This window comes from Lichenostomus cassidix, chromosome 2, assembly GCF_008360975.1.
Source record: "Lichenostomus cassidix isolate B80296 chromosome 2, HeHo_3.0, whole genome shotgun sequence".
In the NCBI taxonomy this organism is placed as follows: Eukaryota; Metazoa; Chordata; class Aves; order Passeriformes; family Meliphagidae; genus Lichenostomus; species Lichenostomus cassidix.
In genome coordinates, this window is record NC_139482.1 from 130,761,189 (window position 1) to 130,775,446 (window position 14,258).

The 14,258-nt window shown below is 36.0% G+C and overlaps 1 protein-coding gene and 1 long non-coding RNA gene across 4 annotated transcripts in view; one reads left to right on the forward strand and one right to left on the reverse strand.

Annotated features, from left to right (window-relative positions):
* The window catches only part of SPAG1 (sperm associated antigen 1), a 37,453-nt gene that overhangs the window by 329 nt on the left and 22,866 nt on the right, over positions 1-14,258 (forward strand). For 2 of the 3 annotated variants that reach the window (XM_085053308.1, XM_085053309.1), the window contains exons 2-9: positions 1,121-1,262; positions 1,827-1,986; positions 2,270-2,395; positions 7,073-7,140; positions 8,996-9,114; positions 9,578-9,683; positions 11,802-11,932; positions 12,555-12,661. In XM_085053308.1, the coding sequence (XP_084909434.1) occupies positions 1,123-1,262; positions 1,827-1,986; positions 2,270-2,395; positions 7,073-7,140; positions 8,996-9,114; positions 9,578-9,683; positions 11,802-11,932; positions 12,555-12,661 (957 nt within the window). In that variant the 5' untranslated portion in view covers positions 1,121-1,122. Of the gene's footprint in view, positions 1-10; positions 145-1,120; positions 1,263-1,826; positions 1,987-2,269; positions 2,396-7,072; positions 7,141-8,995; positions 9,115-9,577; positions 9,684-11,801; positions 11,933-12,554; positions 12,662-14,258 lie in introns of those variants that run through there. The other variant, XM_085053310.1, reaches the window with a different exon arrangement.
* LOC146442289 (uncharacterized) lies at positions 9,821-11,521 on the reverse strand. The gene is made up of 3 exons (XR_014850215.1): positions 11,371-11,521; positions 11,166-11,296; positions 9,821-9,970 (listed from the first exon to the last, which is right to left on the reverse strand). It is a non-coding gene; the product is annotated as an uncharacterized LOC146442289 (long non-coding RNA).

Consider the following 14,258-nt stretch of genomic DNA (forward strand, 5'->3'; position numbering starts at 1 on the left):
CTGCCCGCGGCCCGGGGATGTGTGCGGCACAGGCATTGCAGGGGCGCCGGGCTGTGGCGGGGCTGTGCTCCCAGCAGCTGCGGAGTCCTGCTAGCTGGGCAGCTCCCTCCCGTCCGTGGGAATAAACGGGAAAAAACGCCGCTGGTGATGAGCTTTTTATTGGTCTTCAGTTATTTCCTGCATTTGTTCCTCTTTCCACGTGTGTTGTTCCTTTTCCACTACTCAGACTGTGAAGTCTTGGGGCAGAATCTCTATGCAACACTTAATTATGACCAGTTGCTATGTAAGTGATACCGAGTTGTAAACATTTTTATGTAACTACAAATTGATATGTGTAATATGCAAGACGTTAGAACACAATTATTTTAATTTGGTTTATAACTACACAGAGTTGTTATCACGTACTAGCGAGTTGCCCTTATTGTATTTCTTAAAAATAACTGTTCAATGCACTATATAAAAGGGGAAAAAGAGAAGAGTTTCTGCTCCATAGAGCTGGTGATCAGAATAGAAAATGATGCAGATGAGCAGATCAAAGGTACAGGGAGACAGAAATGTCCCATTTGAATCCCTCACTTCATCAGTTTCAGGCTTACTGGAAAAGATTCAGATTAGTTCTGTAATGTAATCAGAGACCCAGAAAACGCAGTTGGTGAGGAGAGAAAATGGAATTTATTTTGGCTACAGAGAAGCCAAAGCTTTTCATTCCTTTAGGTACACTGCACTGATTAACATCTTCCCTCTGAAACAAGGAATCTTGTTGAAACGACATGTCTTGTCCTTTGTGCTTATCATACTTGCTTAAAACAGGTGTGTGTTAAAAAAACAGAGAATGTGGGAGGCAAGAATTGGCCATTTTTCTTTAAGTGGTCTTTCTGAATTGTTCTGCAGAAGCAGTAGAGTAGAGTAGCACATACTGTTAGAACCATATCTCATACTTCTGTCAGTAAACCTCTGTCAAGGACAGTTCATGTGATCAGGCCTTCAAATCTGATATTTTTTCTTTTATAGGTCTGCTTGCATGAGAGAGTTGAGCATGAGCAGGTTTATTCCTTAAATTTGCATTACTTCAAAATAACTAAATGTTTACAGAATCACTATTTTTTTTTTTAATATTTAGCTATGGGTGATGAGTCAGTACCATTGTTGCTGGGTGAAGGAACCACTAAAACATATCAAATACCTATTAGTCATCTGGACTACAAATTCATTGAAAAATGCACCGATGTTAAGCACCTGGAAAAGATTCTCAAGGTATTAAGGTAAATGTATTTTTTGAACTTCATAAATAATTATATTCCTGTTCTGTAAAACTGGAGGGAACCCTTTTCTCTATACTCTTATTTGTCTGAACCTGCTTGTGACTTTCTAATTTAAAAATTAAAATACAAAGTTAAGGTAATCATGCTAAAAGTGTCCCAATGATAACACTAGAAATGCAAGTCCTGATTTAACCATCCAAAAAGTTTGAGTTAACTCAATGCCAGGTTTTTCTCAAATGCTGCTACTCTCTTTTGGTTCTCTCATGACCCATGTTGCCTGACTGGTAATTTCAGATGCCACGCCTGTTTTACTTTTGCTGTAAAGGACACAAGCTTCTTTTTTATGAGCACTGTGGCAATAATTTTGAACTGTGTAGGAGGGTATTGGAAAATGGTTGAAGGTTAACCGGAATTTTCTAATAAAAATATTATATGCTAGTAAAATTGGGTTGTAACAGGAAAATAGTCCTCTGCAGTCACTGTAGTGACTGCACATGGAGGGAAACATGGATGTGGTGCAGTTTAGTTATTTTTTGTTAATATTTATATCTTTGCACTTTAAAGATCTGGTGAAGAGGGATATTATCCTGAACTTACTTCGGTTTGTGAAAAGCGTATTGAGTGTTTAGATCCAAGGAGCAGAGCTCTGAGAAAAGATAAGCCTGCAGCCACAGCTTCTGATTTCACAGCTGAAGAATGGAAAACAATTAATAGTGAACTGATGGTACAGTATCTAATTTATAATGATCCATAATATAATCACTGTGATGTATCAGTCTTCTTCTTGTGCCTAAGTAGAATGTAATTATTTGGTTAAAAGAGGAAATGATCAAAGGACTATTTTGGGGTTTTTAAATTATTTTCTTGTGTTAATGTCACTGAACCTTTAGTGCCCATTTTAACTCTACTATTGCTTTTTGTTTTAACTGCTTTTCCCCATTAAGAGCAGTGCTTTGTAAGGATAATTGCTCTACTGCCTTAAGGTACAAGTATGTATTTCTTTTCAGAGCTGGCTGACAGAAATGAATGAAGATGATAAAAAATCACAGTTCCTGAGAACGGACACACCAAATGAAAGACAAGACAACTTGCCTCCCGTTCGTTGTTCCAGCGGCTGCCTTCCCACTAATCAGGTAGCTCCAGTTTTTTGTGTTAATTATAGGTTTTTCTAGAACTGGGAGGTTTTATATGTACAAACTTCTAATCATTGTGCCTTTCTTACTAGATTTATTTTGTTAACCAGAAAGTAAAAACCTTTAGGCTCCCTTGCAAGAGGCCAGTGCTAAAAATGTTTTCTTGGTACTAGCATGAGTATTGTAAAATTTCAGTTCTGATCAAGATGTCACTGCCAAAGCAGATCTCCTTGAACACCCTTTTATGTTCTTCGATTGATATTTGAAAGTACTGTTTAAGCATGTGAACTAGGCTCCTTATGAATGAAATTGCGCCAGGAGATTTTCTCCAGCTGCCAGTAGGCTTTTGTTCCATGGGGCCACTGAGGAGCTAGTCCAAAATAAACACCCTGGAACACATACAGTGTGAACATTAGACCCTCTGCAGCAATTCTTTTACTCTATAGCCATTTCTGTATTGGGTAGTGCTGGTGTGTGTGTAGCCTTTGATTCCCCTTATTTTATACCTTGAGTTGGTATTCCCACTGCAGTCATACATCATACTTCCTAATTTAGCCCTTAAGCAGACTTAACAAATCGTCATAATTATAAAAGAAATATTTACTTTTTTTCCCTGGGTATTAGTTTCTTTACCTTTTTGGGGTCTTTTTTATTTATTTATCTGGCTGATGTCAGTTTTTTTCTGACCAACTTTTCTTCCTAATATTAAATACAGTGCTGCTGAAGGGATTGGCAGACAAGTAGGCGTGGATGGGATTTTTCTTAATTGTCAGATATTGTCATGGATCACTTCAGTATGATTCTCAAAATTTTTTTCGAAATTCTGGGACACTGCTGTAAGAAATTCGTTAAGCATCGTTCTTTTTGGAAGTTTGTGAGTCAGAAATGTTATGAAGGGATCCTTACAGGTCATGTGACATTTCTTATTAATTGCTGTTTTTATTGAATAATTATATAACAGAAAATGCCTGATTTGTGTTCCTGTGTTGTCAGAAACTACATATTGTCAGGTGGTACATAGGTGTTGGACCAAGATATTTGAGATAGCTAGGCACTCTCTGTTATGTGGTATACAAAGAGGCTGGGAATTCCAGTGAATGTTTTATAAGTGGTTAGTATTGAGACTAAGGTGTGCTTTGGTTTGGTTTGTGTTTTGGTTTTTGGTTTTTTTTTCAAATTAATGTGTACTCTTTCATATTTTGCAATGTATGTTCCTCTTGACTATCCTATTTTGCTGATATGAAGAGTGGCACTATAGTTTTATCCCTGATTCATGTCTTGTGTAACTGTTTGCTAGACCAGAAAACAGTATAATACTACGTGAACTCAGTAAATCCAGATTAGAATGTAAGCATAAAATGATGGAAAGTGTCTTGAAATCTAGGATACACAGTGTTACTAAAGAGGATGTGTTCTCCATTCAAAGACAAAATATTTATTCACTTTTTTTTTCCCATTCAAAGACAAAATATTTATTCACTTTTTTTTTCCATTCAAAGACAAAATATTTATTCACCTTTTTTTTTTCTCTGTTAAACCATGCAACAATCTTCAGGTCAAATTTTGTTCTTTTGTTCTTCAGCTTTTGTTCTCCGTACAAGGTTTAGGTGTTAGAATTATTACCTAGGAATGCCAGATATAGTTTTATGCTTTACCTGTAGTATGTGATTTCCATTTCTTTTGTCTGAGCAGATGGCCTCTGAAGGAATTGTAACCTGCCCTGGAAGAGAGAAGGGAAGCTTGAAACATTTTATGCAGAAGTACAGTTATATCACTAGTAGATCCTTAGTGAATAAAAAGCTGTTTGTATAGCATACACTAAATTTATACCTGTAACATGAAATCTCAAAAAAACCCCCATAATAAGAATAATATACATAATCAGCTTTTCTTTCTTTTCTTTCTTTCTGATAAAGCTGTATGTCATATTACAATTTCTAAACATGTTTTGCTAATCAGTTAGACTATAATTATTTTTCAGACTAGCATAATACAATTTTGTAAGTGGTGTGAAGTTTAAAGTTGGTGTGATAAATTTATCCTCTCTGCTAGAAAGAAATGCTCAAAGCCTGCCATAATTTTATGTTGTTACTTGGTTGGAGACTGTTCATCTGATCTGATGCATAAAAAGTTCAGCATTTTCAATTAATCCAATTCTCAAAATCATTATTTACCCTAAACCAGTGCATTGCACTAATGGGTACAAATTTGGTAAGCAGAAGTATCTTGTCTTGTCTGTAATCAGATTTTCTTGCTGATACTATATGTAGGTATAGTTTTAATTCAGTACTGATAATTTATAACTCTATACAGTGTTTATTTTTATTGGTGTGAATGGGGGGGTGGGGGGGGATTTTCCAAAAATGGACAGAAGAAGAGTTAAGTTTATGCAATATCTCCCTTTATAACACAATGTGAAAATTTCTGTCTTAGACCCCTGTTTTCCTATCACACTGCCAGAACTGTTTTAACTGTCCAGATTGCATAATTATTATTTTTGCTGCCTCATTTTGTCCAGGAGAGAACTAAAGCATGTATTTAAATTTATTCACATTCAAAAGACTGTATTGATGGGATTTCAGCTTAGGTTCTCTTGCCAAACATGGTTTTCTAATACTATTCCAGAAATATTTCTTTTCTCAGATAACTCCTCATGGTAAAGCCCAGGTCATGCAAAATACATTCCAAGTTCTATGTTATAAAAATCCACTGTGATAGGATCTACATAGCCTTCATGTTATTTCTGATACTCTGTCCTAAAAAAGAACACTGGTTAGCTGATACAGAATAGTAACGTCTTAGGGCAGCACACAGGGGCCCAGAGAACCAATGCCAAATTGTGTCACCTGTCTTGAAGCCAATCCATGTGTTGATCTTTGGTCCAGAAAATGCTCACTGGGCTTCAAACCTGGTGGGATTCATGCATTGTGAGTTATGGCACCAAAGATGACAGGCACAGGTATTTTTTTCCCCCGACGTCCACAGCACGAAAGTGTACATTTTTCATCAAAACCTCTTGGATAAGATGCTCTGAAATATTACTGATCGAGAAATTCCTGACTCTGTTGGAACCACAACTTGATTACAATTATTTAAAAAATATGAGACTTAGAATTTTTAAAACTGTGGATTTTTGAGTCAAAGTTTCTGCCTTATTCCTTAAATGTACATGCAACAGTTCTCCCCCTAAGTTGGAGTTGCATCAGTGTAAGTACCATTTGAGTTTTCTTCTGAGAGTTTCAATATTTTTGCTAATTTAAATTAAGGACTTCTGGTTTGAAAGAAATATTTTATGTTTATTAAATCAGTACATTTGTAATTTACACAAGGATGCAACTATAATGATAACTCATGTTTCAGGAAGGCATATTTAGGAGTTCCCTCCTCTAAACATGTGCTGATCACTAAACATATTTGTCATTTTGTCTAGCTTCCTGAAAGACATGACATTAAGAGTAATTCTGAAGTTACATACTACAAAAGTTCATGTAACCTAACATTATAGATAGTCAGAAGTGTTTACAGGAAGGATCACATTTGCTTTATGTAAATTGTGTGTTTACATCCAGCTGCAGAAGTATGTCCTTGTTACAGTGTCACCACTGGTAAAGCGAGTTTAAGAGGCTTCTGGTCATTTCTTTGTTCCAGTTTATCACATGCTGAATTGAACTGGTACAGGTATTTGGGGACTGTACTGTGATCGCTATCAGATTGTTTGTTTAAACCCAGAGAATTGTAAATCTGCAATTCTACAAAGAATTACACTGGTCTAACTCAGTGAATGGTGGATTGCAAGGTAAGAGGAGGATTGAATGGCCAAGATAGGGTAGATGGGAGTATTTTGAACTGGCTGTTCCACTGTGAAATACCTGTTTGGAACCACACCTTGTTATTAAGTATTTTGAAGTCAACAAGCAGGGAGGGACATAGAAGAAGTATATGACAGAGGTAAAAGAGATTCCAAAGGTAACAGCTATGGAACTAGACTCCATTAGTGTAGGAGATGGGTTGAGATACAAAGCAGTCAAATCTGATAGTCAGAACTGATGGTTGCAGGCAGGTTCTCAAGATAAATTTTAGGTAAGGCAAGCCTCAATGATATAGCTTGTCTAAAATCTAGAATGAATGTAAATAATCTTGTAATTTGCTTTAGTGAAGTGAAAAATAGTAAAAAGAAGTCCAGACACTACTTTGAAGTCATTTATTTGTAGGTTTGTTGTGAGGGTTCTGGGGACTACCAAAATCTGTGCATTGAATTCTCCCGGCAAAGGGAAGCCTAAAACCAAGTTACTGATTCAATCTCAGTGTCAAACACCTGATCACAAGGCTCGGTTTTCCCAAGACTGAATTCTCTCTTGCTGCATTGAAAGGATGGCTGGGAGGATGGCATCTCAAGATAACTAATTCGAAAGTTTTTCTCAGTGCCTCTGTGATGCATAACAGGACAACACACAGAAACTGTGAGACTCAAGAGTTCCTCAGATTACAATAATATGTGAAATGCATGAAGATTTTTTTAAAGCAAGGCGAATTACATTTTCAAGACTGAGCTGAGATTAGTCATGAATCGTGTTGGTTACTTGGAAAATATGTACTGCAGAAACAAAACCAAAAAAACCCCTGTGAATTCCACTGCAAAAAATTGTCTTACAGGCTGGTTGTTTGTTTCTCTTTTAGAACAAAAAATTGCAAAACAAACAAAGAAACAAGAAAAACATACCACGGGATTACAGTGAATGGGACAAGTATGTTAAATCCTTTATATATAAGTTTTTAATAAATCTTATTTATTTGTTGAACTAGGGAACATACTTGATGTATTTTACAGAAACACAGTTTTAAGTTTAGCATTTTAGGGAACTGTAACACAGATGAAACTTTGTTTTTTTCTTAATAAATATTCTGTTAAAATGCAAATGATGAATTGTGTTACTAACAGTTGAGAACAAGTTAGTCTATACTTTTGTACAAGCTGTGTGAAATACCACAAGTCAGCAGAAAAATAAATAAAAATCTATTATTTAATTGATGTGATTTTTGAAAGCAGTTCAAGGGTTTTTTAACATGGACTTATCAATTTGGTCTTCTCTATATTGAAAGCCACAGTTCTTAATTGAAAACAAAACTGATGTATACTTACTCCTGCACTGAACCCCACTAACCTCAAAGAATGAGCTTCAGGCAAGTGCATCAGTTTACTCAGATGCAATTACACATAATAGAGGTTTAGACAGTAACTATTTTTAGAATGGATGGAGCCCTGATACAAAGACAATCTGCATCATGTAATGGTGGAATATTGCTCTCCCAAGTTATGTGGCAGATTGACGCCCAGATTGTTGAACACAGAAAGGGAAAAGCATATACTTCTCTGTTTTACATGGTGGAAGCTTTTCTATAGTACCTGAAATCTGGAATATGATGCTGTAGAATCAGAGTGAGGAGGCACAAGTTTCCAGTGCAGTAGATGGGGAGCTAAATCTAGATATTGTGGGGTTTGGGTAATGCAAGTATACCCCAAGGCCCCTACAAACCCCCATTCTGCGTAAGTTTTGCATATCAGTTATTTTCATGCATGTGTATTTCAGAAATTGGTGTCTTCCTGCTGAAATGTGGACAAAGAAAATAGGTTATAAAATAATTTCTGCTACAATTTATTCTTTTGTTTATTCTTGCTGCTGTATCTTTCCAAAGCAATGATGTGCAGATTTTGTTTACACTTTTATGTACACAATCTTTAAGTGCTTTAGCATGCTCTGTGCATTTTCCCATAGAAAATGTTTGTGCATTTTCCCATAGAGTGTATTTATTTTGGATTATGAGTATACTGAAACAGAAGCATATCATGTTTTTAAAACATTCTGAGCATAATTTCCAAACTTTGAAATAATTGTTTAGGCAATTTCTGAACAAAATGTTTTGCTTCTTATTTTAAAAACATTTATTTGAGATGTGGTTAATTTATAATAAATAGGTGAAAGTAAGCTAGCAGAATATCAGATTCAAAATGGAGAACAATTAGCCTTCTGTGAAAAGGTTTTGAATTGGATAAATTTCCAAAATAGTATCTCAGTTTCAGGAAGAAGTTATTCATACTGTCAAGATTATTGTGAAAAGGCTATTTTTCATTACAGCCTATACAAAAAAGCAGTGAGAATAATGTTTCTACATAGTGTAGGAATTTATTATTACTGTATTTGTTTTACAGTACTACAGCAGCAATATTTATTTGATATATATTCCTAAACACTGTTTTCAAAAGCAGCTTCAGAGTACCTTTGGAAGTATCTGAGACTATTTATCTCAGGTTTACTGTGTAAATTGCTTTGAAGCTGTTCCTTAGTTATTTTGGCAAAGGTTGATAGAAATCTTTGGTCGGGCTGGGACTGAGCCTGATGATGCTGTTTCTTAAATTTTATCTGTCTTTTTTTGGGGGAGATGGTGCGGAGCTGAGGCAGAGATTTTTTTTTGTCACCAATAGTTGAACACATCCTGTATTTCCTTTCCTTTGGTTCATAATGGAAATACAGTATACCTTTCTATCAGTTGAGGAGCTTTGCCATGCAATGCTATTAAACTTGTCATATTTATTAATTAAAGGTTCGATGTGGAAAAGGAATGTTCTAAAATTGATGAAGACTGTGAAGAAAGTAATTCAAAAGCAAGATTTTTCAGTAGGCCAAGTCTACCTGTAATTGAAAAGAAAATTGACACAACTGGTAATGTCTTAAAAACATAATTTGTCTTTAGTTGTAATACTGTGTTGTAGAGTATGAATACAAATGGATGAAGTGTGTCATAAAGTGCCTTCATTTTTCAGCCCCCAGAGAAGCTAAAAGTTATTAGATTGTCACCTGTTTGAAAAAAGTCTAGTCTTGCTTAATAAACAGTAAGAATGTTTATGTTTAATTGAGAGCACTAGGTAAATAAGTAAAGCATAAATCTGGTATTATAAATGAATGGTGGAGGTTATCCAACTGCTTTTTTCTTGGACTCTGAATTGTATGCCTATCAGAAGAATTTAGTGTTTTATTAGAAAATAAAATACAAGTTTATCTTTTAGTAAGCCATGTGCTTTTAAAAAAAATGCAGACTATTACATTCAGAGTATTTCATCTGACTGTTTTGATTACATCTGTGCAAGTTGCTAGTTCTTGTTGTGTAAAATTTTTTTTTTGCTAGGAATGACAAAGACAGAGAAAATTTTTATTGCTACTCGTGAAAAAGAAAAGGGCAATGAAGCCTTTGCCATTGGCGATTATGTGGAAGCAGTGATATATTACACTCGGTGAGTAAATACTATGGTGTTCTTTTATTTTAATGACTCTTATTTGTGAATGTTGTTTTTAGACCAATGTAATTGAAGCAACTTCTTACTGAAACAACAATTAGAAGTGACAATTAGATTATTTTCAAAAGGGCGAAAAGATTTGACAGAAGAACATTTAAAGCACTGATGCATCCTGATATTAATTTTTATTTATCAGGAAGAGAAGGGGCTAGATAGTGATGGAATGCAATCTGCAGGTGTCACAAATTCTTCAGATTTTTCAAACCATTGAGATTCAAGGGCATCTTTATAAAAATAAAAGAATAAGCAGAGTATTGAGAAACTGAATTAGTTACAAATGTAATTTAACTCTATGCTTTGAAATGGTAAGGACTTAAAAAAACCAGAATGCAGAAGTGTCAAAGTTGTCATTCAGAAACTTAGAGTACATACAAATCCTGGGGTATTAATTACCAGTGTAAACTGAGGGTAATGATATGACACTAGTGTGAGATGAGATGTGAAGATAATTCATGGGCTATGATATTATAGTGGGATAACCTTGAAAAAAGTAGGAGAATGGTAATGCATTTGTGGTCAGTGCAGACAAGTATGGAGAAAATAATTAATAGAAACAGTGTGGAACAGCAATAAAATAAATATTTAACAGATTTATGTTTATGACAATATCATTCATACTGTCACAGAAGGAGGCAGGGTTTTGTAGAACAGCTTATGAAAGTTAGCGTGGAGGTTGCTGATACATATAGATAGATATGTATATAATCTTTCTTGTTTTGTTTGGGTTTTTTACACAAAGATAAGAAAGTCTAGCTGTACTGTACATTCCATGTACAGTAAATAAAATGCAAATACATAAGATAAAAACAAGTAAAAATGTCTGCTTTTCAAAGATAAATAAGGTACTAATTACTAAGGATAGGCAGAATCCTTTCTAATGGAGATTTTTTCCATATTTGACCCCCATGGGGCATTGTATGCCTTTTGAAATGTATGATATTGGCACCATGCTGTTCTAACTAGTCACTTTTCTAATCCTGTCTGAAATCTCCTATATTTAAAAACATTTAAGTAAAATATTTTGGAGTGAATTGTTAATAATCTGAAGGGATTATCAGTATATGGCTAAAATGGAAAACATAAAGTCTGACCTCTTATTCTTACTCACTGGCTCTCTTGACCAGCTTGTCAGACTCCTGCCTGTTCCAAGACAAACTTTCACACATTTAATTGCTGCTTAGACTAGAATGCATCTCCTCTTCTTCCTCACCCTCCCAGTCTTTCTTCTAAAGAGCATGCACAGATTATCCCACCATATCTGTCATCCCACTGGGATCATAGCTGCACAGACCTTTTATCCTTTTTTTGTTTCCCATGCATTGTGCATTTGTGGACAAGCACTTGAGAGTGCACTTAACCATGTTTTTTTCACAAGAAAAGTGTGAGTCTATTGCAGTGTGCTGTCCCCCAGGCACTTACTTCCATTGCTGCTCTCTCCAGTGAACACAGTTTAGGATTGTCCTTGCTACATTAGCAAGGTTGTTGGCAAAGATTCCCTTACACCATTTTGTTGTCTGCATCCTAGCTGTCCTTGCTCCTCAGAGATGATCCTGTTGTTACCGTAGGTAAAGTCCTACCTATGCTACCAGCCAGACATTGACCTGGACAGTTCATCCACTGCTACCTAAGTCTTTCCATTCTACAAGCAAGATCAAGGAGAATCCCATGTGTTCTCCTCTTCCCCGCCTCATGATCATCTTAACCCCCAGAGCTGTGTAGTTACTCTTCATATTCTCAAAGGTTTCATTTGGCAGTTTTGTTGGAGTCTACATGGATGGCAGGAAGAGGTAGTAGTGTTAAGTGATGAGCCATGGCATCTTCTCTGCAACATCTCAGGCCTAGGCCCTGGCAAGCAACAGACCTCTGAAGACAGTAAATCTAATTGGTGGGTGGTTGCCTGTGGTCTCAGAGGAGGGAGTTTCTAACCACTACTGTGGTTAGAATACCAGTATTAATATTGCTATAATAGTGTTTTCAGCTTCCAGTAGTGAAATGTTTCTAGATTCAGGTTTTCTAGCTATGAGTCTAACATGGTCAATATTCCCTTTCTTTTAGGAGTATATCAGTAATACCAACTGCAGCTGCATATAATAACAGAGCTCAAGCAGAAATCAAACTTCAGGACTGGGACAGTGCTTTGCAGGATTGTGAGAAGGTACTGGATATGGAACCTGGCAACATAAAAGGTAAAGTAGAAAATAAAATTGCTATTCAATGTGTTTTTTTTATTTCTAGCAATAAAATGGTACATGTAGTTAGTTGACTTAACTGAGCTTTAGATCAGGTCTAAGTACAAATAAGGAAATAGTGTAGCTCCCCAAACCAATTTTAATGGTTCTTTGGGGGTTAGCAAAGTTTTATGCTGTTCATCCTGTTGATCTGTAATGGGAATTCTTACATGGCAGCATGTTTTTCATATAACTATAAGCCCTCCTGTATTCGTGCAGTGCAGTGTTTCCATAAAGCCCATACTGAATTACAAATTAGTTAGAAGCGACATGGAAACAATCAAAGTTGCTGATTTATTCCTTTCTGAAGTCAAGGACTTGAATGCAGCTAGCTGTGTTTGCCTGGGCGGAGGGGGAAAATTTGAAAACTATGAAAAGGTGCTTCACAATTCTTGATTGCTGTCTCAAAGGATGTAATGTGAAATTGCATCAGTAAAAATTAGCAAGAGAACAGTTAATGTAAAAGTAAGTGCAGAATTTTAAAGCTGCATAATTACACTTAGTATGTCTAGAAAAAATAGTGTACTTTTATTCACTTCATACTTTAAATACATAAATAGTACACTTTGTTCTTTTGTAGCTTTGATGCGTCGTGCCACTGTACACAGTCAGCTGCAGAATTACCAGACAGCTATAGAGGATCTGAATAAAGTGTTGTCTGTGGAACCAGAAAACTCTATAGCTAAGGTAAAGATCAGTGAGTTGAATACGGCTAGAAAGACATTGTATGCAGTTGTAGCGTAAATTGAGTACAGTTTATGTTGTTTGATTTAACTGTGAGTTTTGAGGACACACTCAAGCTGCTTTGCCATTGATCTGTTTACCAAGACCACATCTGGTGGAAATTAGGTACTTAAATTTGGCCAGATCTTCTGTTCAGGACTTAATTGCAAGGAAAAATCTTCTCTATTAACGTAATTTAGGTGCCTAAAATTTTTTTCTGCTGAATATGCTTACAGTATTAGTGTTTTAGCTGATCAAAGCTATTTGGAAATTTCACTTGAAAAGGTCCATTGGGATAGGTGCATTTAAGTTTGACACATAATGAAAAGAAAAATTCAACAGTGATGCTAAGCTTTTGTTGTTGTAGTGGTAAAGTTGACCCAAAAGGAGAGGAGCTGGTTTCTGTCATTGCTTCAGAATGGTGTTACAAATCCTCATTTCTCATCTCCAGGGTAGAATGAAAAGCCTTTCATACCTTCTGGTAAATCTGGACCCTTCATAATCAATTTTGGATCAAAGAAAACCCGATGCTTTCTTTGAAAATCAAGGTCAGGATGTGGTCCTTGTACTACTAGTACTTCTGTTTAGGAGAGGATTGGTTTATGTCCTTTCACTGGTGTCTTAGGGGTGTTTTGCAGGTTAGAACAGTCCTTGCATTTCGACTCTGTATGTCCTGAGAATCTTCAGTACTGGGCAGTTTTGATAGTAAACTGCCCTTTATGTGTTAATTATGAGTCTGTCATACTACTACCCTCCCAATTTTTTTACATATGACTTGTGGATGCTGTGCAATTGTCTCACCCTTGGAAATCTGTCCAGCTCTTGCTGGTGGCATATTGTAAGCTACTAGCAGCTTGCTGATCACTGCTTCTTTCCATGGAGTTACTTGATCACCGCTATTGCTTGAACCAGTGAAAGTGGTACAAGCCTCGTGTCAAATTCACCACATACAGCATTTATCCCTTTTAGGGTCTTCCTAGAGGTAAATTCCTGTCCAGAATAGTTCCTAAATTTCACATCAGCCAAGGAATTACAATGTCTCTAGATCTGAGTTCTAAAAGAAATTTTGGTCGTCTTTTTTTCTGTTTATAAGACTGAATCGCTAAATAGCGTGTGAGTCTGTGATGACAAAATCTACAATAGTTGTGAAAAGGTGTTTCAAATAGGCTGTGCTGAGACTTCTTATGATACCAGACATAGTTAGTCATTTTGAGTACACTCTTCCAGTAGTTGCTTTGCTGAGAAGTGCTTTTGTAGCTGAAAGCAGATGTCTGTACTTTGTCCATATCCATGCCAGCTATTATGCCTTGTCTGGCACATCTGGAAATGACAAGTGCTTGGCAGGGCATTTTTTCAAGTTTCTTATTGCATGGAGGATCTTCAAAATCCTCTTGTGCTAAATATGAATATATGGAAGATAAGCAGAGTGCATGTTTATATCCAGAATCACTAATATAAAAGTGAATTGGTTGTCAGTAACTGCAATTCAAGGTATTTTGTCCATGTGAATCTTTGCTTGGTTGTGTTCTTTATCTTGAGACAGGAAGTTCTGAGATGGCAC